The sequence below is a fragment of the Diachasmimorpha longicaudata genome, chromosome 1, assembly GCF_034640455.1.
Source record: "Diachasmimorpha longicaudata isolate KC_UGA_2023 chromosome 1, iyDiaLong2, whole genome shotgun sequence".
Taxonomy (NCBI): Eukaryota; Metazoa; Arthropoda; class Insecta; order Hymenoptera; family Braconidae; genus Diachasmimorpha; species Diachasmimorpha longicaudata.
In genome coordinates, this window is record NC_087225.1 from 4,814,630 (window position 1) to 4,836,069 (window position 21,440).

Below are 21,440 nucleotides of genomic sequence, written 5' to 3' on the forward strand. Positions count from 1 at the left end.
TTGAATCTGTCCAAAAGACAGTGCTATCAATGTTGATGGTGGTAGCCCTCTCGATGCCTTCAATAAGTTTGACAAGTAGCTGTGCCCCACACAGTTCGAGTCTTGAAATGGTGATCTGTTTGAGGGGAGCTACTCGGGATTTAACACATAGCAGTATAGTGTTGACTTGTCCCTTGTCTCCAACCGACCGAAGATACATGCAAGCTCCGTAGACGTGTTGGCTAGCAGCTCTAAATCCGTGGAGTTGGATTTTCTTGGCGTTCTTCTGAAGCACGAATCGTGGGAAAGTCACCTGATTAATTTGTTCAAGCTCTAGATAGAACTGGGACCACTCTTTCTGAATGCCAGCAGGCAGTGGTGTGTCCCAGTCAATCTTTAGAGTCCAGAGCTTCTGCATAACCATTTTTGCTACGATGACTATTGGTGACAATAGGCCAAGGGGATCAAATATTTTGGCAGTTTCAGACAGTATGATGTGCTTGGTGGCTGTCTCTAGCATTGATACCTTGGCTGTGTAGTTGATCGTGTCGGCTGTTGAATTCCAAAGGACGCCCAATGTCTTCAGCCTTGTAGAGTCTCCAATTTGTAGGTAATGGTTGATGTTGTCTGGCATGACTTCACTCAAAATTGAGGGATCATTGGAGGCCGATTGTCGTAGGTTGAAGCCACCGAGTTTCGCTAAAACTTCCAACTCTTTACGTAGCTGAAGGGCCTCTTCTCTGGTCTGTGTCCCGGTGAGTAAATCATCGACGTAGAGGTCACGCTGGAGTACTCGTGCTGCTGCTGGATGTCGATGGCCCTCGTCCTTTGCAAGCTGGTGGAGACACCGAATTGCCAAGTATGGAGCTGCAGATAATCCGAACGTTACTGTGTTCAGTTCAAACGTTCTCACTGGTTCCTTACTATCACGCCACAGGATTCGTTGGTATTGTCGATCCTCAGGGCGTACGAGGACTTGCCTGTACATTTTTTCAATGTCTCCAGTGAGGACGTAAAGATAGAGACGGAATCGAAGAAGGAGTGAGAATATGTCGTCCTGGATTGTCGGTCCGACATGCAACGTCTCGTTGAGAGATATTCCGGTGCTGGTCTTTGCTGATCCATCAAAGACAACACGGACCTTGGTGGTCAAGTTGCTTTCCTTGATCACCGCGGGATGAGGCAGGTAGTATCCGAAATTAGATAAATCTGCTCCAGTCACTTCCGTAAGACGACCCAGGTCAAGGTATTCTTGAATAACAGCACGATATTTAGTACTGAGTTCGGCGTCGCCATCCAGTCTCCGTTCCAAGCATTTTAATCGGCGGAACGCTCGTGATCGTGACTCCCCGATCAGAGATTCCTTCCCATTAAATGTCAAAACGACAATGTATCTGCCGCAATTGTCACGTTTGACGTTCTGTAGGAAGTGACGTTCGCATTCCGAATCATTGTTGATTGAAGATGAATTGGTGTCCGCGTCTTCCTTCTCCCAAAATTTGGAGATGTCAAAATCCAGGTTGGAGGTGCTGAGTATATTGCATGTGCACTGGCGGGTTGATTGCATAGCTGGTGCACTCCTTCCGATTACCCAGCCGAACAGAGCCTGTTGCAGGTAGAGCTCTGGCTGATCTGCTGGCGTGAGTTTTTTCTTACCCTGGCAAAGAAGTGAGACGGTTGGACCCGCCCCGAGGAGTATGTCCACGGATGCAGGACGATGAAATTCAGGATCAGCAAGCTTGATGTTGTCTGGGATCCTGATGGCTTTGCGATCAAGAGATTGATCAGGAACCTCCTGAGTGATATTAGGCACTGTCAAGAACACCAGTGTTCTTTCATACTCAGCTGTTCTGGAACGAATTGTGGCAGTTACTAGATACCTTGTGGTTGTGTTTACATTGTTCAAAGATCCAATGGGTACAGCGAATGGTTTCAACGGCAAATTCAGTGCGATGGCCAGACTTTCTTGCATAAAATTGGTAGTTGATCCTGTGTCTAGAAGGACTCGACAGTTGACAGGTTGTCGGTGATTGTTGAGCACGTTGATCCTTGCTGTGACCATCAGATCGCATGTAGAAGCGTTGACAATTAGCGCTGCCCGCCGTGTCCAAGGATTCTGCGTTTGAGCTAGTCAGGATTGAGTGGGGACTGGTTTTTCTCCAGTGTTGAAATGGAGCGAAGTGTGATGTCTCCCCTTGCAAATGGAACAGTCAACTGAAGAGATGCATACCGAGCGCTCATGCCCTGGCTTCAGACAGTTGATGCATAGGCCAGCAGTCTTAGCCTTGGAGTATCTTTACTCTGGAGTCAAACCTTTAAATGCTGGGCACTTGCTGATGTGACGGTGAACTGTCCCACAATGGAGAGAACAGGATGACCCCACCGTTGCTGGTGCTGTTGATGTCGTTGAACCTGCTGATGATGTCGTTGGACCCACTGATGTTGTCACGTAGGCTTGTCTTTGTACCCTTCTGTCCTTCCTTTTATCAGAGGTTGATATTCCTGAGGAAGTTGCTGGATAGCTTCTTGTGGGTGCTATTCTGACTAATCCCCCCCCCCGCGGATCTAAATTAACAGCTACGTTAGGTCAACATTAAATACCACTTATTAATCCGGCGTCCATTGCCACTACACTCCATCACCAAGTCTATTGCTCGGGCCTGATCTTTCATTATCTCTCTGTCAGTTTGGGAATGTTTGTAAACCCTAAATTTTAAAAGCTGAAACGTTATACTGTTGTTCCCATAATTACGCAATGAACAATCACAACGCTGGGCAGCCTTCAATTCTACGATATCCTGAGAAGTCCGGCGCCTTCCTCCCGACGTATTGCAGCGCGATAATGCATGTCTTCAAAACAGATCATAGTGCAAAATATAAAAACTGAAGTAATTCCGCTTTCTATGGTGCTTTCGCCATTGAAGGTGACTTCCCGTGCAGTAAACTTCACTCTAATAACGTACCAAATGGCAAATCCCTTCTCACTTAATGACTAGCGAATAAATCGCATCAGTACTGGATGAGGCTAGCAGAACCAAGAATTCCGACCCATATCCAATTATCGAATCCTGGTTATGCTCGGCCCGGATCAGAATTCAAATTCATTGGTAAATCAGCCCCAGATGAATCAGCCCACCATAGTTCCAGTTCCGAATTCGATATTAGGGGCTTATTAGAGGTGTACTCGATTAGATTAGCTCATTTAATGGGAACCGTGCCTCATTTGGTCACAGTTTCGGCAGCAGTGGCTTCAAGTCCAGGGGAGTGTTTACTCAATTTCGATTTATACCAGTAATACGTATCAGGCGGAATCACTCACTTAAGATTTAGCAGACGACGATCGGTTCAGTAACTCTCCACCATGATGGGTGTTTAGGGTTTTCTGCAATTTACCTACATCATTGATACGATAATTAGAGGAGGATGGAAATCCGTTGCAATCACACGGGGTGAGAGAACTGGCACACGTTTTCGTTTTAATACTGGAAGAATGGCACTGGTCAACGTCAACTTTAGAACCAGATAATGACATAAAACGGCCTACGCTAATTATGTATGGGACCGTGCTACGGAGAAGTTGATGATAAACGAAAATACCAGCTTTCTTTTATTGAATTGATAACTAATTTCTTCAGAAATCTTAATTACCGATGGTGGACCACTCTGAAATTCTTGAATGTCGTCCTCCTTATTAGCTATATGAACTGAGAATTGGATAATTACTGCATAAAAGTATTTCGATCAAAAATAATCATCTTCAATGTATGTTTCGGATAAATACTTATCAAATATTACGTATTAACTTGAGAATTGGTCTCTCAAATTATTCTAATTTTCAATGTTCACCATTATGCTGCTTTGATTTCACGCGTTTATAATATTATTTTACATTTATGTATTATGTGTGGTACCCCAGGAGCCGGCATACTTGACTCCCAGCATGGCATACCGTAGATTGGCAGCCTCATTTCATTCAATCATGGCCAAGTTCACAATAGATTCCGAGCAACATTGTTGTCGAGTTAATCCGACTAACGTTGGGCTCTCATCGGGTTTAGTTCAGCTAACCCTTGGGGAAGGGGGGGGGGGGGCAAGAACCCGATTATTACCTGACCGGAACATGATAAGACCACCCGCATTCGGTATCGGACTATCACGTGGGGAAAACCAGATCGGGAAATGATCAGGGTGATATCAGCGTCTCCCCACACAATATATTTTTGGAAGAATTTTAGTTGTCAATAGATACAATGAGTATATAATTAATGCCCGTACCGAATTAATCAATTAATAGTTTATGACCATCATGAATACAGTACAAGTATCAATTAATTACGAAAATTTATCAAAAATATAAAGAAAATGAATTTCATTCAAATTGAAAGCGAATCAGAGAATCTACTGTTTTCCCCATGAAAAGTCAATTAATGAATTCTTTGAATAGGTGAATAAACCATGATGCTGAGTATTAATAACAGTGCCAAATCATTCTAAAAAGTATCGTGGAACAATAGGCAGCGTTCGTTATATACTCTACTCAATAATATATTTTTCTGCAATAGAACCGTGGTCGAGAGGGAAGGTAAGGTAAGCATTCAGTGGAGACGAGTTCAAGTCTCGTTGAGGTGCGCTTGGCTTTTATTTTATATTGTTCACCGCTTCAACTCAGATTTCAATGTAATTGAGCCATTTGGAACAATAAATAAAACTTTATCGTGTGCCGATTGAGGAAGCCTCGATGATGTCCCTATCCGGAAACTACGTAATGCTGAGATGGAGCCACTGCCGTGTTTACTTCATAATAGCCCGATCATCAGATCGGGTATTCCCGATCAGGACCGCACCCGATGCATATTTTACCCGGATTATGGTACGCTGGTAGTCAGATATGCGACTTCCCAGAGCGTGGAAAGCTTTATTATACATAAGTCAGAGCCGCATGCATGGCATATACGGTTTGCTGGAGGTTGGAAATTCAGATATGGCCGGTATCCATACCTAATCAACAATGTCTGTTGTCGAGCAGTCCTATGTCTACAACATTTAGCCCCGGCGTCACATCAAGTCAGTCGTATGAATTTTCTAGTAAGTTAATCGTCTCTCTGTTCATGCTTTCATCGGATTATTTTGGTTCTGCGCTACTCGCCGCTATGGAAAATTGATTTTGTACTCACATTATAATAGATATCTGGATTGCTGCTATCATACACAAGCGCCCGCTCGTAAACCTCCTGTGCCTCTTTAGTCCGGTTCATCTTAATCAGGACATCTCCTCTGTTAATATAAGCTTGTGTGTAATCAGCTCTCATACTGATCGCTTGTCTGTAGAGTAGATCGGCCTCCTCTAGTCTCGAACCATTTTTTGCAATTAAATTGGCGAGGTTAACGAAAACATTCAAATGGCTGGGAGCGATCCTCGCCTGATAGGATTCACCTGGTTTCGCCTTGGGTAGCAACGATTTCGCCTATAAATATTGAGAAGACTTAATAGAAACGATTGAAAAAGTTGTGATTAATACTCAAGATATTGCTTTTTTATTAGGAGCCCGTCTTGGCATTCCACCTATTCTGGTATATAAATATGGAATCATCCAGATTAAAAGGGCCATTATTAAAAACCAGGGTTCTGTCACTCGTCTTTTCATACAGGCCACTAGTTGTCAACTTTCAACAACATTCACTGCTGAGAATAAAATGTGGAAGTTTCGTCCAATTATGGGGTCATCTACAAATATGACAGTTAAAAATTCAAGTTTCAGCTTTCTTCACAAGGCACGCAACGGTGATCTCCCCCTCCATTTTTACTGAAACGTCTATATAGTATGGAAATTAAAAGATGAGGGACATGTATTTTTTAAGCGGCCCATACATGGGTTCACGGGATCAAGATGTCCTCCGGAATTCGTTTGCTGTTGGCATCATTTTTCAATGGAATAGATAACGATACTATTTGAACAATTTTTTAAAAGTGGAAATTGAACCTGGCACTGAAAGATGTAAATGTGAGTTGCAACCATCCACGAGGGCAGAATTTGCAGAACGAACTACTTCCGTGAATAGGTATTAAAAAAAATATCTATCCCTTGATAATTGCGACTTTCATTTCCTTTCCCCATTTGAAACAAATTTTATGGAGAATGTTCAAAATCTGGCGGTCAATCTGAGGAAAATCCCCTGCGCGCCAGCCAATCACCTTTGACCCCCGTAACCAGAGGTCACGAAGGATTTCGTGCTTGTTGCGGTGATCAGTACGCCATCGAATATTGTCCGGTTCTCTTACCGTATTCTCTCTTCTTCATTGGGGGTTAAAGGTCTCAATTTCCATATTTGTGGAAGGACCATGTACCGAAGCTACCTTATATTGTATTAATTTTGAATATCAGTTCATTCTGTGCAGCTCAATATATTATTTTCATTTCGGTTTAGCAACAGAGTGACATACCAATGACGTATATCGCGCTGTCCTTATCGCAGAATAACTTCGAATATTATTGTCGTTGTCGCGGGAACAGTTACGTTACAGCTCTCATGGTGTAAACTACGCCAAACCGCTGTGAATAAATTCATTTCATTTCTATACGGTTAATCGAGTACTGTAAGTACTAATCCTTCCGAACTTATACCGAATCCCACAACCATTCTAGTAATAAACTTCAATATTTTTGAATATAAGATTTCTATAATTTGCTATAATCATTTGTCCTCAATTTTTACAGTGGGCCGCGGTTTTTCGGTAGTAGGTGTGGGGCAATTTCAGATTATTTTTAGATAATGTTTGTAGAACGACCTGGTTATGGGGAATTGAGAGGGGCGTGGAGGTGAGAGGTGAGGTAAGGTGGTGAAATGAGGGGTCGCAAAGAGATATGCGACCCACCGCACGTGTTTTCGCTAAGAATCACCTTTTATCAGAAAAACGATGAAACAACGATCACTGAGTCAAACAGATGGTCACAATTTATTGCACAATGTATATAATATAAACTTTTCACGAACGAACGGTGATGTTAGTTTACAGAGATCCAACGAGCGATTGAGAGATGAGTGGGGTCACGGGCGACAATTGGCGTAATTTTCACCACGTGACCCATTTCGGAGAGCGTCAACTGGTATTTCCGTGGTTGAGACGTCCAGGAAGTGGCGCCTCAATCAGGAAATATGAGAATTAGGCCTCGGGTAACACCTGTTTGTTGTGATTTAAGGGTCGTCCAAGCGGTTGGCCGTCGCGGGGGAAGGGGGGGGCGTGTTTTAGGCAGGATTCCCAACACGAAATGTCCAATCTCATCTGACAATAATGCTTGAATTTACTTACAATTTTTTTCCTCGTAACGTTGATTAATCCAAGACAGTTGGATAACGTTGATTTCGACGCTTGTTAAATTCTCGTTCTTGATGAGTTTGAAGTTCCCAATATATTTAGTCTGTTATCAATTCACGTCCCAAATGTTGTTTATCTACACGAAAGCCGTATTGGTTTGTGCGCGTCATTTTTTAGCCAAAAATTCGTATGCTGTCTATGGGAAATATTAGAGAGTCCGGAATTCTCGCTAATTTTGAAGAGAGCTTTTAACAACTCGAATTCTCGGTTTAACAAAATCGATTAATTTTCGACTCGCGATTGTCAGCACTCAAGAGACCACCCTCGAAATCTCGTTCACTGATTTCTGTTGTGAGCCATACCGAAATTTGATATTAGTTAATTTGTACCAAAACCTTTGTCATCGAAGATTCAAAGAACCTATTTCTCGGTTTTTCCACGGATGATTTTAGTCGGTACCCTTGCAAATTTCTCATGTCTTGCATTAGGCGTTAGCTTTATGGGGTGGGGGTGGGTGATTGAAACTTCTGCCGAAAATTTAACGTGGAACGATAGTTCATCCCACCAAATTTTCGTGGCTTCGTTCCCTGAGTATTGTGGATTTATAGCCTCAATTTTGGCTGCTGCAATGGCCGGAAGAATGTAGGGCGATGTCGAAAGTTTATACGTTGGCGGTTTGTACATCACGCTGTACATTTAAAATGAATTATTTTCTACAATTTGATTGAGAAATAACTCAGACTTTCCTCGCGTCGAGGGAGGTTGTTGCAAAACGTTCCTCGAAGATAAAAGGTTTGAGATATTTGCCGCGGTTTACGGATGCGTTATCACTCCGAGCGCGCCCGTAAGTTGCGGAAGGCAGCGCCTTATGGGTGGATTTTCTCCACCGTTGGCCATCGATCGATTTATTTCAAATGAATTGCAATTCGGGTCATATATTTATATTTTCTTTTCCTAAATGTAGGAATTCTTTTCCTCTGCCAGTACATGTTATTCTTTTCGAATAATATTGGGTTTCTATGTTGGGTCGGGTACATTTTGATTTAAATATTAAAATTGCTGAATTTCCAGTTTTGCATCTTTCCCCATTTTAGTGACAGGTGTAATTTTGTAAGATGAGTTCCTACATTAGTTTTCTTAAGTTTAATCATTTTCGTCATTATTATATTCAGGAATTATATGGAGTTATTGTTGAATGTTTGTGGGGATTGTGTGCGTTTTTTCAATTCCGGACTGTCTTGTGATAGCATCCGATGGCTCGTGTGCGATTCTCGTGTTCTTCACTCCAGTCTATATCATACTTTTCGATCATCGCTACTAATTATTGTAACACGCTCAATTGTTTTTTGCTTTCCTCTTTCTCGTCACGACATTGGTCGTAATTTGTGCATTGTGCGATTTGGCATTTATTTTTAATAAAGAGCGACTTTATTTGACCGACGTGCACGTGCAGTGATTATCAGACCTTCGCATCATCCTCCGGCAATCCACCGTTATCTCGCCCATTCCCAAAAAATATTCCTCAAACCCGTTCGGCTTCCCGGCCGAGCGAGTGGGTTTTTCTGGGAGTTGGGGAAGTGCAGTGACGTCTCGCCAATGCTGCGGGCCCGCGCAGAATGTCCTCCATCTTATGGAAAGATACAAATGGGTTCATCGCCCCGACCGTGCGTAATTCTGCTAGAACTGCGGCACCTCGCTCTGGGTATAGTGGACTCACTCCGGGTATTATTGACCTGTGCGCAACCTCACTCCGGATATTTGGGACTAATTTCGGGCTAATCGGCGATCATTGACCAGCACACCACCTAAGAGCGGATATTCTGGACCAACGAGGATCGACGGTGATTCAGTGCTGATATTACCGGCCACATTCCGCGTATTGCTGACTGGCTGAGGGCACTGAGAGTATTGTGGACCATCGACCGAACATTGTCTCATCGGAAAGGCGCGGTGCAATAAATATTTACGTTTATTATTGCGGGTCTCCGACTTATATTGCTTTTAGCAGAAGATTATTGACCATCTTGGGGGGCCGCTTTTGGTGGTTTTTTTTTTCCTGATTATTGACCAGCTCGGAAGCAACGGTTTCGGTCAAATTTTTCGTTTTGTTTCTCCACGATTATTGGCAATTTCGGAGGTTCTTAGTTCAAGTTCCTATAATGATAATTTTTTTTGCCTTGTTCCGGAATGTATGGGCCATCTCTCTGGCGATTTTCTCGGATTAATTTGGTTTTGTTTGCGACTGGTATTGGACATTTCTGGGCGTCTGTTGACATTATCGTCGCGCGGAAAGAAAGGGGAAAAAATGTCGAATCTCAAGGGTACATTGAACTTACAGGCGTCGCGTGCATCTTTTATTGCGCGCATCGCTGTCGAAGTGGAGGGGCTACAAGCAGCTCAATGGAGTGTCGTGGCTTTGGAGTTAAAGCGCGAGATTCTGTAAACGTACTGGGAGAAGCTCGAATCCACGCATGAGAACCCCCAACCTGGAAGGCGTCCTCAGCCTGCCCTACTTCCACGAGGACGTGTTCGACAAGGCGATCTCGCACTTCTCAACCGCTAAAGAGAAGATCGTGGGGTTCATTGCGGCCAAAGAGGCAGTTAATCCGAGGGGTCACTCCCGCCGATCAATAGTGTCTCCCTCGAATCAACGCGGCTCTTCTCGACATGCGCTACCGGAAATGCAGCTGCCGAACTTTTCGGAGGTTCTCTCGGATGGGCACTCATTCCGGGAATTGCTTGACTGGCTGCTATGATCGAACGCGGTCTAATCCAATGTGGAGGCGATATTTTATCTCCGCACGTCTCTGTCCGGACAGCCTTTGCGGTGGATTTCTTATCCGTCGGGAAAGGTACGGTGTGCGGGGTGGTTCGTCGGGTAAAACGAGTGGGTTCCTCCTTTCTAAGGGTCCACTCCTCCCCTGCTCCACCTTCGTGGGGAGTTAAAGAGGAGCACTCCCTCAGCGCATTCACCGGGCTCCGATCCGAGCAACCCAGCTCGAAGGCCCCTCTTAGGGACGGCGCTCAGCGTCCCGAACTACCCTGCCCGGCGCCACAGGAAACCGCTCCCTTCAATCCTTTTACTTTTCAGGTTTTACTTTTTGGCACGGCCCGCGACCGTATCGTCAACCAGCAACCATGGCAGGGCAGAATTGCAATTCTATTCGGGAGGCTACCACCAATCGGATCTCCGGGGGGGGCACAATTATGCGTCCGTCGTGCGGCGATATCTGCGTATGGGCTCGCAGCGTACCAGACCAGATACAACTCCAGTGACTGCAAAGAGGGACTCAAGGAGGGTTGTGCCCTCAAGGGTTCGTAGTCGTCCGCCGTGGGTCGGGGCACTGCCCCCCCCCCCCAGATGAGGGAAAGGTTCCAGCCGTCGGTCTGTCCAAGATGACGTCGCAGAGGAGGACAAGGGATTGACTGAGTAGCAGGGCCAGTCTACGCATGGATGTTTCAGATCATCAACCGGTAAGTCCACTCATTTATTAGATAGAATTCGAGAGTGACACGTTAGCTTAGTTAAGAGCGATAGGGATTGCGTCGCGATCGGAGGCTCGTCGGTACCCCCCTTCTAACAGGTCATCCTCCCCGGACCGCCACTGTCGAGGGACCGGGCGCGCAACGTAAAATTAGGACACTGTAGTGGAACATATGCCATTCAATCGCAGTAAGCGGGGACGTCATTCAGCTGGTTCATCAAGAGCGTCTGGACATACTGTTGCTCCAAGAGCCGTATGCCATTCGTGACGTGAACACCTGGGTCATCCGATACCTACGACTTGGAATGAGTATCGCCGCGTGATCAACGGAGCGGCCGTAGATGCGTGCAACTCCATCCTGGAGATTGCGCGTCCCAACTAAGCACAGCGCATTGCGGTTGGGCTGAAGCCCACGTCCCCGGTGGATTCTTTTTCGTCATCTCAAGTTATTCAATGCGCTATGATGGAAACAACCTTGCCAGGTAATGGTTTTCGGAAACCTCGCATGGCCTATTAATCTACTCTACTTACATAATATCAAACACTTAGGCCATTACCCACTGCCGAGGGGGGGTTGGGAAAAATCCATACTGTCGGCTGGTTCAGATGGCCGAAGGACACTTAGCAACCAAAACGGCGCCGGGTCACAAGTGACTAACGCAGGCATGGCTCGCGCGGGGAACCTCGGGGCAGTGGTCCTTGATGTCAGCCTGACACCCAGAATGTGAAAGGTGGAAAAGGGTATTTGGGATTGATAGAAATAGAACAGAAAAAGAGAAAGAAAATAGAAAGGAATGTGTTACCCGGAGAAGGTTACCGGGTTCCTACCCCACGACTCTCGTCTCCGACAACGAGAGCTGGTTGGTCTCATTCATTCATTCACTCATCGTCGCATTTCACCAACATGCATTCTCTACAAAATTCCGCGAACACGGCGAATGACTCCCTCGACGACAGTAGCGCTTGTGCCGCCTGGGGCCATGAGCGATTCCCGATTATACTCGGGACGCACTCGCGCTGTGGTGCATATATCGGACAGTCCATTACGAAATGCTGGACTATGTCTTCAGCTTGGTCGCACTCGCAGATTCTCGACTGGGCAAGGCACCGCTCTTGAAGATAGGACCGGAATTACCCATGCCCTGTCAGGACCTGCGACATCCAGTGGTCGCACTCGACCACTTAGCGTCCATGCGCGCCGCAGTATCCAGGAAAAACGCAAAGACGTTCCTCCCGGTTCAAGCCCGCTCGAACCTATCTTTCCAGAGATTCCGGATCTCTGCCTTTATATCTTCGACGGTCTCGATCGGGCGACCGTTGTTATCAACGCGCGGGTTCGTGGGGTCTATGTCTACTGTACCTATTCTAACCGGAATGCCTTTCTTGGCTTGGTAGCGCGCTGCTCTTTCCCTCAATAAAAGGTCCACAGGAAGAACTCCCGCCGCTGCGCAGAGTCCTTCGTGTGAAGCCGTCCTATACGCGCCAGTAACTGTCAGCAGGGCGCTCCTCTGAGCGGTACGGAGTTTCCTCCCGTCGTGCGGTGTACACCGGTCCAGCCACCCGTGGGCTGCATACGACGCGACAGCCTGACAAACGCCCTGAAAAACGATTTTCACCGATCGCTATCGGAGTCCCCAATAATTGTGCATTACGGCCGATAGCCGAGTGAAAACTACCCTAGATTTTTCTAAGATATGTTCGGTATGGGTCCGGACCCGCATATTCCTATTGAAATGTACCCCGAGGTACCTCACGCTCTCCCTAAACTTAATCCGTTGCCCGGCGAGCCTAATTTTGGGTGGGCGGCTGTCGAATGCCGGTTTTAGGTGCCGGCGTCATTTTCGCGGCCGATCTCACCTGTACTGCGTCAGCGGTGCTCTCTTCTGCGAATTGCATGACAGGACTATTGCCTCTGTCTTGCTCTTCGAGAGTTCGAGCTTCGCCGAGGCGCACTACTAAGTGATGTGATTTACGACGGCTTGACCTATCCTCTCTAACTCCTTACGCGAGTCGGCCGATACGACTGCGATAAGGTCGTCCGCGTACGCGACTTCGATTTCGCCGAAGTTCTGCTCGATGCTCTTGAGGAGGGCATCGAACATAAGGTTCCAGCACGCGGGGCCGAGGACTGATCCTTGTGGACAGCCCCGAGTAGCCGGCTTCGAAACATGTTGGTCGCTCCAGGCGATCTTGACAGTCCGATTGTCGAAGTAGCTCCGGAGCACTTCAAAGACATTCTTCGGGCAGTCTCGATCCGCCAAAGACTGGAGGACTAGGGGCCACCACACGTTGTCAAAGGCTCCTGAGATATCGAAGAGGAGTCCAATGACGTACCTCTTGTCGTTAACGCGCTGTACCAATTCACGCAACTCTACTATCGCGTCTTCCGTGGAGCGTCAAGGCAGAAAGCCATATTGACGTCCTGATATTTTGTCCTCGGTAAGGACTTTCGCGGTTAGGATCCCGTGAAAGACCTTTTCGAAAAATTTCCCAACAGTTGACAAGAGGCGAATGGGACGGTACAATTTGGACACATCCTTGTGAACTCCTTTGAGGAGAGCACGAGGTGTGCCGACTTTCCAAACGCTGGGGAAAACGTCGTGCTTAAGGCAGGCGTTGAAAAGTCTGGTGAAGATGTTAGGCATCCTCATTACGGCGGCTTTCAGAACCCTAACTTCTACTAAATCGCATCCTGGGGCTTTGTCATTCTTAAGGGTCTTTACGAGACTCTTAAGTTGGTCGTCCGTCACGTCGTGTGCATCCTCTGTCTGAACCCTTAGGTTCCTCGCACGTTCGCGGATGTTGGTCTGTTCCGGTGTGTCGTCGTTGGGGTCATCGTTGGGTACGTGTGTGTCCAACAGTACCTCAGCAGTCTCACGCATAGTAAGTGTCATGCCATTCGCGGTTCTAAGTGTGCTGAGTACCGTGCCTACACGGAATTTATCAGCCGCGTATTTATAATGGAAGCCCCAGGGATTCGTGTTGCTTTCCGACGTTATGTAACCGCGCCAGCTATTATCCTTACACGTCCTAAGTAGTCTGGTATAGGACCGCAAAACTACACGATACCTACTGTGCTTAATTTTTCGCGCATCAGGGTTGGTCTCCCTTCGGTAGCCCTTACGGAGACGCCTGACCAGCTTGCGTTTGCTGGTCAGCTCTTCGGTCCACCACATCTCAAGTTACTTCCAGTAAACGGCCGACATCGACGTCCACCTGAGGCAGTTTGAGAAGGTCCTCAGCTGTCTTAGGAGTTGCCGCATTCTGGTAGCAGCGGATGCCAACGCCCAACAATCCTTCTGGGACCCAGGACCACCGTACGTACTGCCCTCCTGGATGAACTCATCGAGTCCTTCGATCTCCGAATCGTGAACGAAGCCAGCCAGGGCCGAACCTTCAGGGATACCGCCGCTACGTCGTTTATCGACGTCATACCGACCACCCCTGGCATGTATAAATTCATACATGCATGGAGGGTACAGAACGAGTGGCCCACTGGTGACGACACGTCTCTTAGTTTTCGGTTTGCGATCCGGAGTTCCTCACCGCGGAGCAATACCTTGGGGGTCGACGAGGGATCTACCATGCGCTTCAACGTTCGACGGGCCGACTGGAAAAAGTTCAAGGCGACCCTCGATAACGAGGTTCGTGAGAGACTCGCGGGCCATCCGCTGGATTTCCCAGCGTCACCAAAATCTACCGAAATTCGATGCCGCATAGAACACATTACCCTCGCGTGAATTCGTTGTAGACTGAAGAGCTGACCGGCAAACGGAAGCTGATCAACCGTCTCCAAAACGGCTATCGAAGGGGGACTAACTCTGACGCGCGTAGAATTTTGCAGAATACATATCGTGTCCACACAGGCCTACACTAGGTTTCCTTAGGACGTGTAAGGAATGTAGCTGGAGGAGGTACGTTAACACCGAGCGCAACGCGAATCCTTGCGGCTTTCACTACAAATCACTCACAATGAGTCAGACTTCTGAGGTACTGTTAGACATACACGTACCCGACGATGACCCCAATAAAGGCACACCGGCACAGGCAGACATTCGCGAATGCGCAAGGAACCGAAGGGTACAGACGGAAGACGCACCAAACGTGATGGACAACCAACTGGAAGATCTCGTATAGAGCCTTCAGAATGACGAAGCCCCCGGATGCGATCTAGTTGAAGTTAGGGTCCTGAACGCTGCCGTGTCAAATCCTGCCTAAGGCACGGGAATCTCCTTACCGTTGGGAAAATTGGCACATTTCGTGCACTTAAAGGAGTTCTCAAGGATATGTCTGACTCCAAATTATACCGTCCTATTTGCCTCTTGTCGGCTGACGGAACATTCGAAAAGGTACTTCACGGGATCCTAACCGCGAAGGTCCTTACCGAGAACAAGATATCAGGACGTTAATATGGCTGTCTGCCTGGAAGCTCCACGGAAGACGCGATAGTAGAGTTGCGTGAAGTGGTAAATCGCAGTAGTGACAAGAGGTACGTCATCGGACTCCTTTTCGATATCTCGGGAGCCTTTGACAACGTGTGGTGGCCCCTAGTGCTCTAGTCTTTGGTGGATGGAGATTGCCCGAAGAAGGTCTTTAAGGTGCTTTAGAACTACTTGGAGAATCGGACCGTCAAGATCACCTGGAGCGACCAACAGGGTTCCACGCCGGCCTCTCGGGGCTGTTTGCAAAGATCAGTCTTCGGCCCCGCTTGCTAGAATCTGATGTTCGATGCCCTCCTCAAGAGTATCGAGGAGCACTTGGGCGACATTCAGGTCGCATACACCGACGCCCTTATCGCAGTTGTATCAGTCGACTCGCGTAGGGAGTTAGAGCGGATAGGTCACGCTTTCGTTGACTACGCAGCTTCATGATCGCACCAGCGAAGCTCGACCTGTCGAAGGGCAAGACAGAGGCACTTGTCCTGACATGCAATTTACAGAAAAGAGCGCCGCTGGAGCAGTTTAGGCGGCATAGGGCGCTAAAGCGACGCCGTCGTGTACTACGGACATTAGAAAGCCGCTCAACAGAAATTACGATTGCAGGACAACAGATTAAATTCCGGGATCGGGTCAGGTACCTCGGGGTGGATTTTCAATAGAAACCTGCGGATCTGGATTCATACAGACCATATATTAAGCAAAGACAGGGTGCTGCTCAGTCGGCTATCGCCCCTAATACATAAGTATTGAGGACTCCGATACTGCGCGTTAATAGAAGATTAAACAAATTGACGCAGAATTCAAGCAGATTGACTGATAATTAATTGATTATTGAATATGTTTGTATTTTGGAAATCACTGGTATGACTGTTGGAACCACCGAGATGAGTTGTTCCAATTTTATTGCTTTTTTGGCTTTTGATGGCCACGTCCTCTTTGTAGATCTATGGACCCAGCAAGCACCATATCACAGCACCCATTTCTTAACACTGATGGCCGTTGGTTGACTGCACAGCGTGTATGCCAAGCCTAGCAGCGAAACGAGTCCTATTCCAGCAATGAATCCGATCGGAATTAATCGGTGATGATAGCATTCTAGTTTTTGTTGTCATATTTGCTCAAGTTCTCTTTTTGTGTCATCCAGACTCATTTCGATTTTCCGTCTTTAGTAAGTTCGGGCATTACGACTAGCTGGATGTTTTGGTTCAGGACTTCTTTAGAGGCTCCACCTGAGGTGCTTATCGTCAGCTTTTGTAGATCAAGGTTCACTGTTAGTGCATGCACTTCCGCTTCGCACCTTCCAAGCAGACCTGTGTGCGTTACTCTGTCCACGGCGGGCAGTACATAACAGTCTGGCTTTAAGGCAATGATGCCGGTGCTTTCTATCTCAAACGAGAGTAGTAAGTGGGCACGATTGGCGAATTTATTGCGAGAATCCCGCCCTCCCCCTTTTTTCCAGATGTGTCTGATCAGGTTTTCTTTCTTGTCGGCATGTCCTTTGAAGGGGACGTCGACGCGCGGGGCGCCCCCCCTGGGGTTGTAGCGTTCCGCTACATTCAGACACATGCGCGCTGGCCACGCACACCGACTAAGAGATGATCAACGGCTGAGTGATAACCATCAGGCTATCTCTCTCGCTCCAATACGCGTATGTGACGCGTATATTTCAGATTTATTCGATATTACGTTTCCACCTGTGAACGGAGGCAAACGATACAACTGATCATTTCACTCACGGGTCGTCCGTTTGTTTTCGTACCTGCATGCCTTTCGTCAATCAATCATACATTACACGTGAATGGGAAGAATACTAGGGTTCAGATAATGTTAAAATTCGTTATATCTTAATATTTGCCTTTCGCGGTTAACATAAAGGACAAGGCATAGAAAATCATACTTCAATTCCATCAAAAAATGAGGGAAAGAATAAACATACCCTCAGATATGCATCTTCTGCTTCCTTGAACATATTGAGATGATTGTAAGTCCGGCCAACATTAATGTGAGCTCCTATATCATCCCCTTGGACGACAACAGCTTCATTGAAGTAATTCAACGCCTCTTTGTACCGTCCTTGTCCTTCCAATGCGTGACCGACGTTATTGAACAGCTTAGCATTGTTCAGGTTTACTTTGAGACCCGACATGAATATTGCGTATTCGTCCATCCAATCATAGTTGCGTATGTAAGTTTTGACGGAATGAGATACGAGAAGAAAAACTAGAAAGGTTGTTGACATTTTGGGACATCTGAAATCAATAATTTCCTCATTTTTAAGTAGTAGTGGTTATTTTTGTAATAGCGGAGAATAGCAAATCAACCAGTGATATGTAATAGAAGAGTGGATGAAGTAACGAATGTATTGAGCATTGACACCACCGTGGTATCAACATAAACATAGTGATCACGTTTCGATTTGCACGTATATCTGATAAAACTTGAAACATTTTGAGCACTCACAGGTCCTCCCAGCACAAACTTTGTTGTGACAAGAATGACGTGCCAGTTCAGGGTATTAGTATCTTGAGTTGTAGTTGGAAGTCAAAGCGACTGAGATGCGAATACCTCAGAAGGAATATGCATTTCAATGTGAATCAGCATTTATTTTGGGTAGCGTATGTGGATTATTATCCAAATACGCCACCGCGGGCCGAGACCGACGCTGTCAAATATGATGAGGGACCTATTCTTCTCCCTCCACTGAGTCAAAACTTAATAATTTTTTGTTTAAAAAATGGTGAAAACTAGAAACTTATCCTCAGATTCATGATGATTTCTTGATAATCTTCTTAGTGGTAGTTTTATTGTTCTTATCCGTAGCAGAACAAATAGTATCTAAGAATTATGATCGAAGTGTTGGATCCATGTAGTGGCAAGAAATAAATCCGAAAAAGTCTACTTCAAAAAACACTATAATAATAAGAAAATATCAACTTGGTACAATAATGTTGATTAAAAGGTAAAAATATGCAACGGGTAAAATAAGTCTGTTCTCTCTAAAAACTCAAAACGAACTAAACTGTCCACTCTTCCAAATTTCACTTATTCTCATCTATAATTCCCCCCTCTTCACTGCACTAAAACAAACCATCCATTGTTTATCGGTCCGCACCCTGTCTCCACTGGGCCTCACACAAAAACCCCAAAAAAGGCATGCATGCCATAAAACTATCACTCAATTATAATAAACACTTCAAGCTAAATTATTACCACTTAAGACAGAAAATCCTTGTCTTAATTTCTAAGAGTCTTTTGTTAATATTAAAAGTTATTGTCCCATTTATCAAAAAATCTTAAAACCCACATCCTGCCATCCTGCATCAGTATCGCCTCGATACCACTTCACTTGTTCACTTCATTTTTAGCATTGTTGGAATCTTCTCTGCAGGAATAATCATCTTGAAATTCAATATCGAGGTCAATGACATTTGACCAAGGTTTAATGTAATCGGCTGCTGTACTGGATCGATTAGGACCCTCGTGATCACCAACTTTTTCCACGATGAAACGATTATTCCTCAGGGCACGTACGATTTTGTATGGTCCAAAGAACTTTGTATGTAGTTTTAACCCTGGACCATCTTGTGTTCGTTGTATAGCAACTAAATCGCCTTCTTCCTACTTTTTAGGCTCCTTTCTTTTCCGATCAAAACAGTTTTTGTTTTCTGCTTGTATTTTTAATATATTTTCTCGAGCTTCTTCGCGGATCTCCATACGTTGATCTTCATAGGTGTTTGATAAATTCTTCTTCTAGCAATTTCTTCAATTCCTGATCATCATGAAGCTTCATTTTCGCACCGATCATTAATTCGAATGGAGTTTTCTTAGTGCTCCTGCTAAGTGTGGCATTCATATATTGTTGCACTTTATTAACATGGTTCCACCACTCCATAGGATTTTCCTCAGACAATTTTGATAATACAGGTATCAGCATGCGATTCATTCTTTCAACCTGCCTGTTAGCACAAGGCATGTCTGTTGTTATCAGAACATGCTCGATTTTCTCTTCAGCACAATAGTCCTTGAATGCACTAGCCGTGAAGGCTGTACCACAATCGGAAATAATCCTCCTAGGATTTCCGAAAATCGCTGCCTGTTTTTTCAGTTTACCAATGACTTCTTCCGCTGGAGTCGATTTGATAGGGCAGAGCCATGCAAATTTTGTAAAAGCATCTACCACTATAAATAAATGATTGTATGCTTTCCTTTTTGAAGGCATAGGTCCTAAATGGTCTATATGATTCGTATCCAATGGCACTACTCCTTTTGCAATTGGATTCAAGAATCCATCATTTCTCCCAAATTTTTCCGAAGCTTGCACAATAGCTGAAACTTCTAGCTCATAACTCGTATATTTCTCTTCGGCCGGAGATGTTTTCCAGCTTGCGTAATAAATAGGATGAAATTTACTGCCTTCTGCATCTTTCTGTAACAAAACTGCTCCAAGTCCAGTTTTACTCGCATCGGTATGTAGTTCAGTTTCAGCATTTACTCTGTACAGCTTTAATACAGGTGTTTCCACTAATCCAGCTTTCAATTTTTCAAACGAGGCTTCTTGTTCTGGCCCCCACTCAAACTTCACATTATCTCTCAATAGATGAGACAATGGTCTTGCATGTATCGCAAATTGTGGGATAAACTTCCTTAAGTAACCCGTCAAACCCAAAAAACTTTGCACTTGCTTTACGGTTTTAGGCGGTGGATATTTAGAAAGACAAATTGTTTTTTTTTTTACAGAAGGACGTGTCTGTCCGCCCTCCACTATATGCATATCCAAGATATTCAACTCTAGGTGTCATAAGTTCACATTTATCCCAATTGATGATCAATCCATATTCACTAGCGACACTTAACACAAGCTTTAATTCCCTTGAATTTTCCTCTTCGTCTATAGCTGGAATGATCAAATCATCCAGGTAGACTAACACAGTTCCTTCATAAACTAAATTTCGAAATACTGCTCTTACATGCCGTTGAAATACCGCAGGCGAGTTGCACAAACCGAATGGCACTCTCAAAAATTCATTATGTCCGTCTGGTACGACAAATGCTGTGTACTTGGTACTATTTTCCGCCACTGGCACATGGAAAAAACCATCTTTTAAAGCTAACGTCGAGAATATTCTCGCATCTTGGAGTCGATCCAGTTAATCTTCGATCAACGGCAAAGGGTTTCTATCCCTCACAATATTTTTATTCAACGCTCTGTAATCAACACAGAGTTTTTTTGTACATTTTTTTCATCCACTAACACTATACGACTCGCAAAATCAGAGATACTCCGTCGAACTATTCCATTTTTAATCCATTCTTCAATTATACCGTTTACTTGTGTTTTCTGTACTGCTGAAAGTCTTCTAGGATTCTGGAACACTGGTTCATCCGTCTTTAGCATAATTTTCATGGTAACGCCAGTATCTTTAGTTTTCCTTGGTTCATAATTTTCAACTAGATTCTTCAACTGACTTTTCAGAACTGAACCACTTATATGTTTCACTAACTCTTCAGCTTTATCTGTAAGCTCTTGGCGAATACTGATATTCAGGATTTCCCTCCATCCGTCATCGACACATTGTTCTCCTTTTATTTCGATGTTTTCACCTGAATCCAATTTTTTCAATGTCGCCTGTCGTCTCTTTACGCATACTTCAGCATAATTGGATAGCTCTCCACCAATTAGCAGATCATGGCCCAGAATTCCATCTGACGCCACATCAAAATGAAAATTGAACTCTAAGTCATCGATGATTACGTCTGCTTTAAATCTGCCCAAAGTACGTTGATTAACTGAGCCAACACCGTTGAAAGAGATTGTCTCTGAACTTAATTTTGGTGTACCTAATTTTACGTATACACTAGCATGCACTAAATTTAAATCACTTCCCAAATCCAATACGGCTTTCACTTCTTTATTAAACATGTGCACAGTTTTATAGGTTTTTTTATCACGCGCGGATAAGGCATCAACTCTTGGCTTGTCCTTTTTTTCTACACTTTCTGATTTTCTTACACCAGCACACTTTAAAGCAATATGACCGAATTCCTGACATTTAAAACATTTTGGTCCTTTATTCTTATGTGGGCAATCGTCTTTTGCATGAGGTTTTGACCCACATGTCTTACAATTTTTAGATCCATCTACATCTTGATCCTTTGCAAATTTCTTTGACTTATCGTCTATCTTATTCTTTAAGGCACTTTTGCTATTTTTCTTTTGCATTT

The 21,440-nt window shown here is 45.0% G+C and overlaps 2 protein-coding genes across 3 annotated transcripts in view; one reads left to right on the plus strand and one right to left on the minus strand.

Annotated features, from left to right (window-relative positions):
• The window catches only part of LOC135167675 (protein O-mannosyl-transferase Tmtc3), a 103,940-nt gene that overhangs the window by 7,114 nt on the left and 75,386 nt on the right, over positions 1-21,440 (minus strand). Inside the window, exons 7-8 of the mRNA XM_064131127.1 lie at positions 17,155-17,467; positions 5,154-5,444 (exon numbers count right to left, since the gene is read on the minus strand). Of these exons, the coding sequence (XP_063987197.1) occupies positions 5,154-5,444; positions 17,155-17,467 (604 nt within the window). The remainder of the gene's footprint in view (positions 1-5,153; positions 5,445-17,154; positions 17,468-21,440) is intronic.
• LOC135167684 (uncharacterized) overlaps positions 6,243-21,440 on the plus strand; it is a 37,082-nt gene continuing 21,884 nt past the window's right edge. The window contains exons 1-2 of one of the 2 annotated variants that reach the window (XM_064131146.1): positions 6,243-6,574; positions 10,386-10,768. In XM_064131146.1, coding sequence (XP_063987216.1) covers positions 10,745-10,768 — 24 coding nt within the window. In that variant the 5' untranslated portion in view covers positions 6,243-6,574; positions 10,386-10,744. Of the gene's footprint in view, positions 6,575-10,385; positions 13,029-21,440 lie in introns of those variants that run through there. The other variant, XM_064131139.1, reaches the window with a different exon arrangement.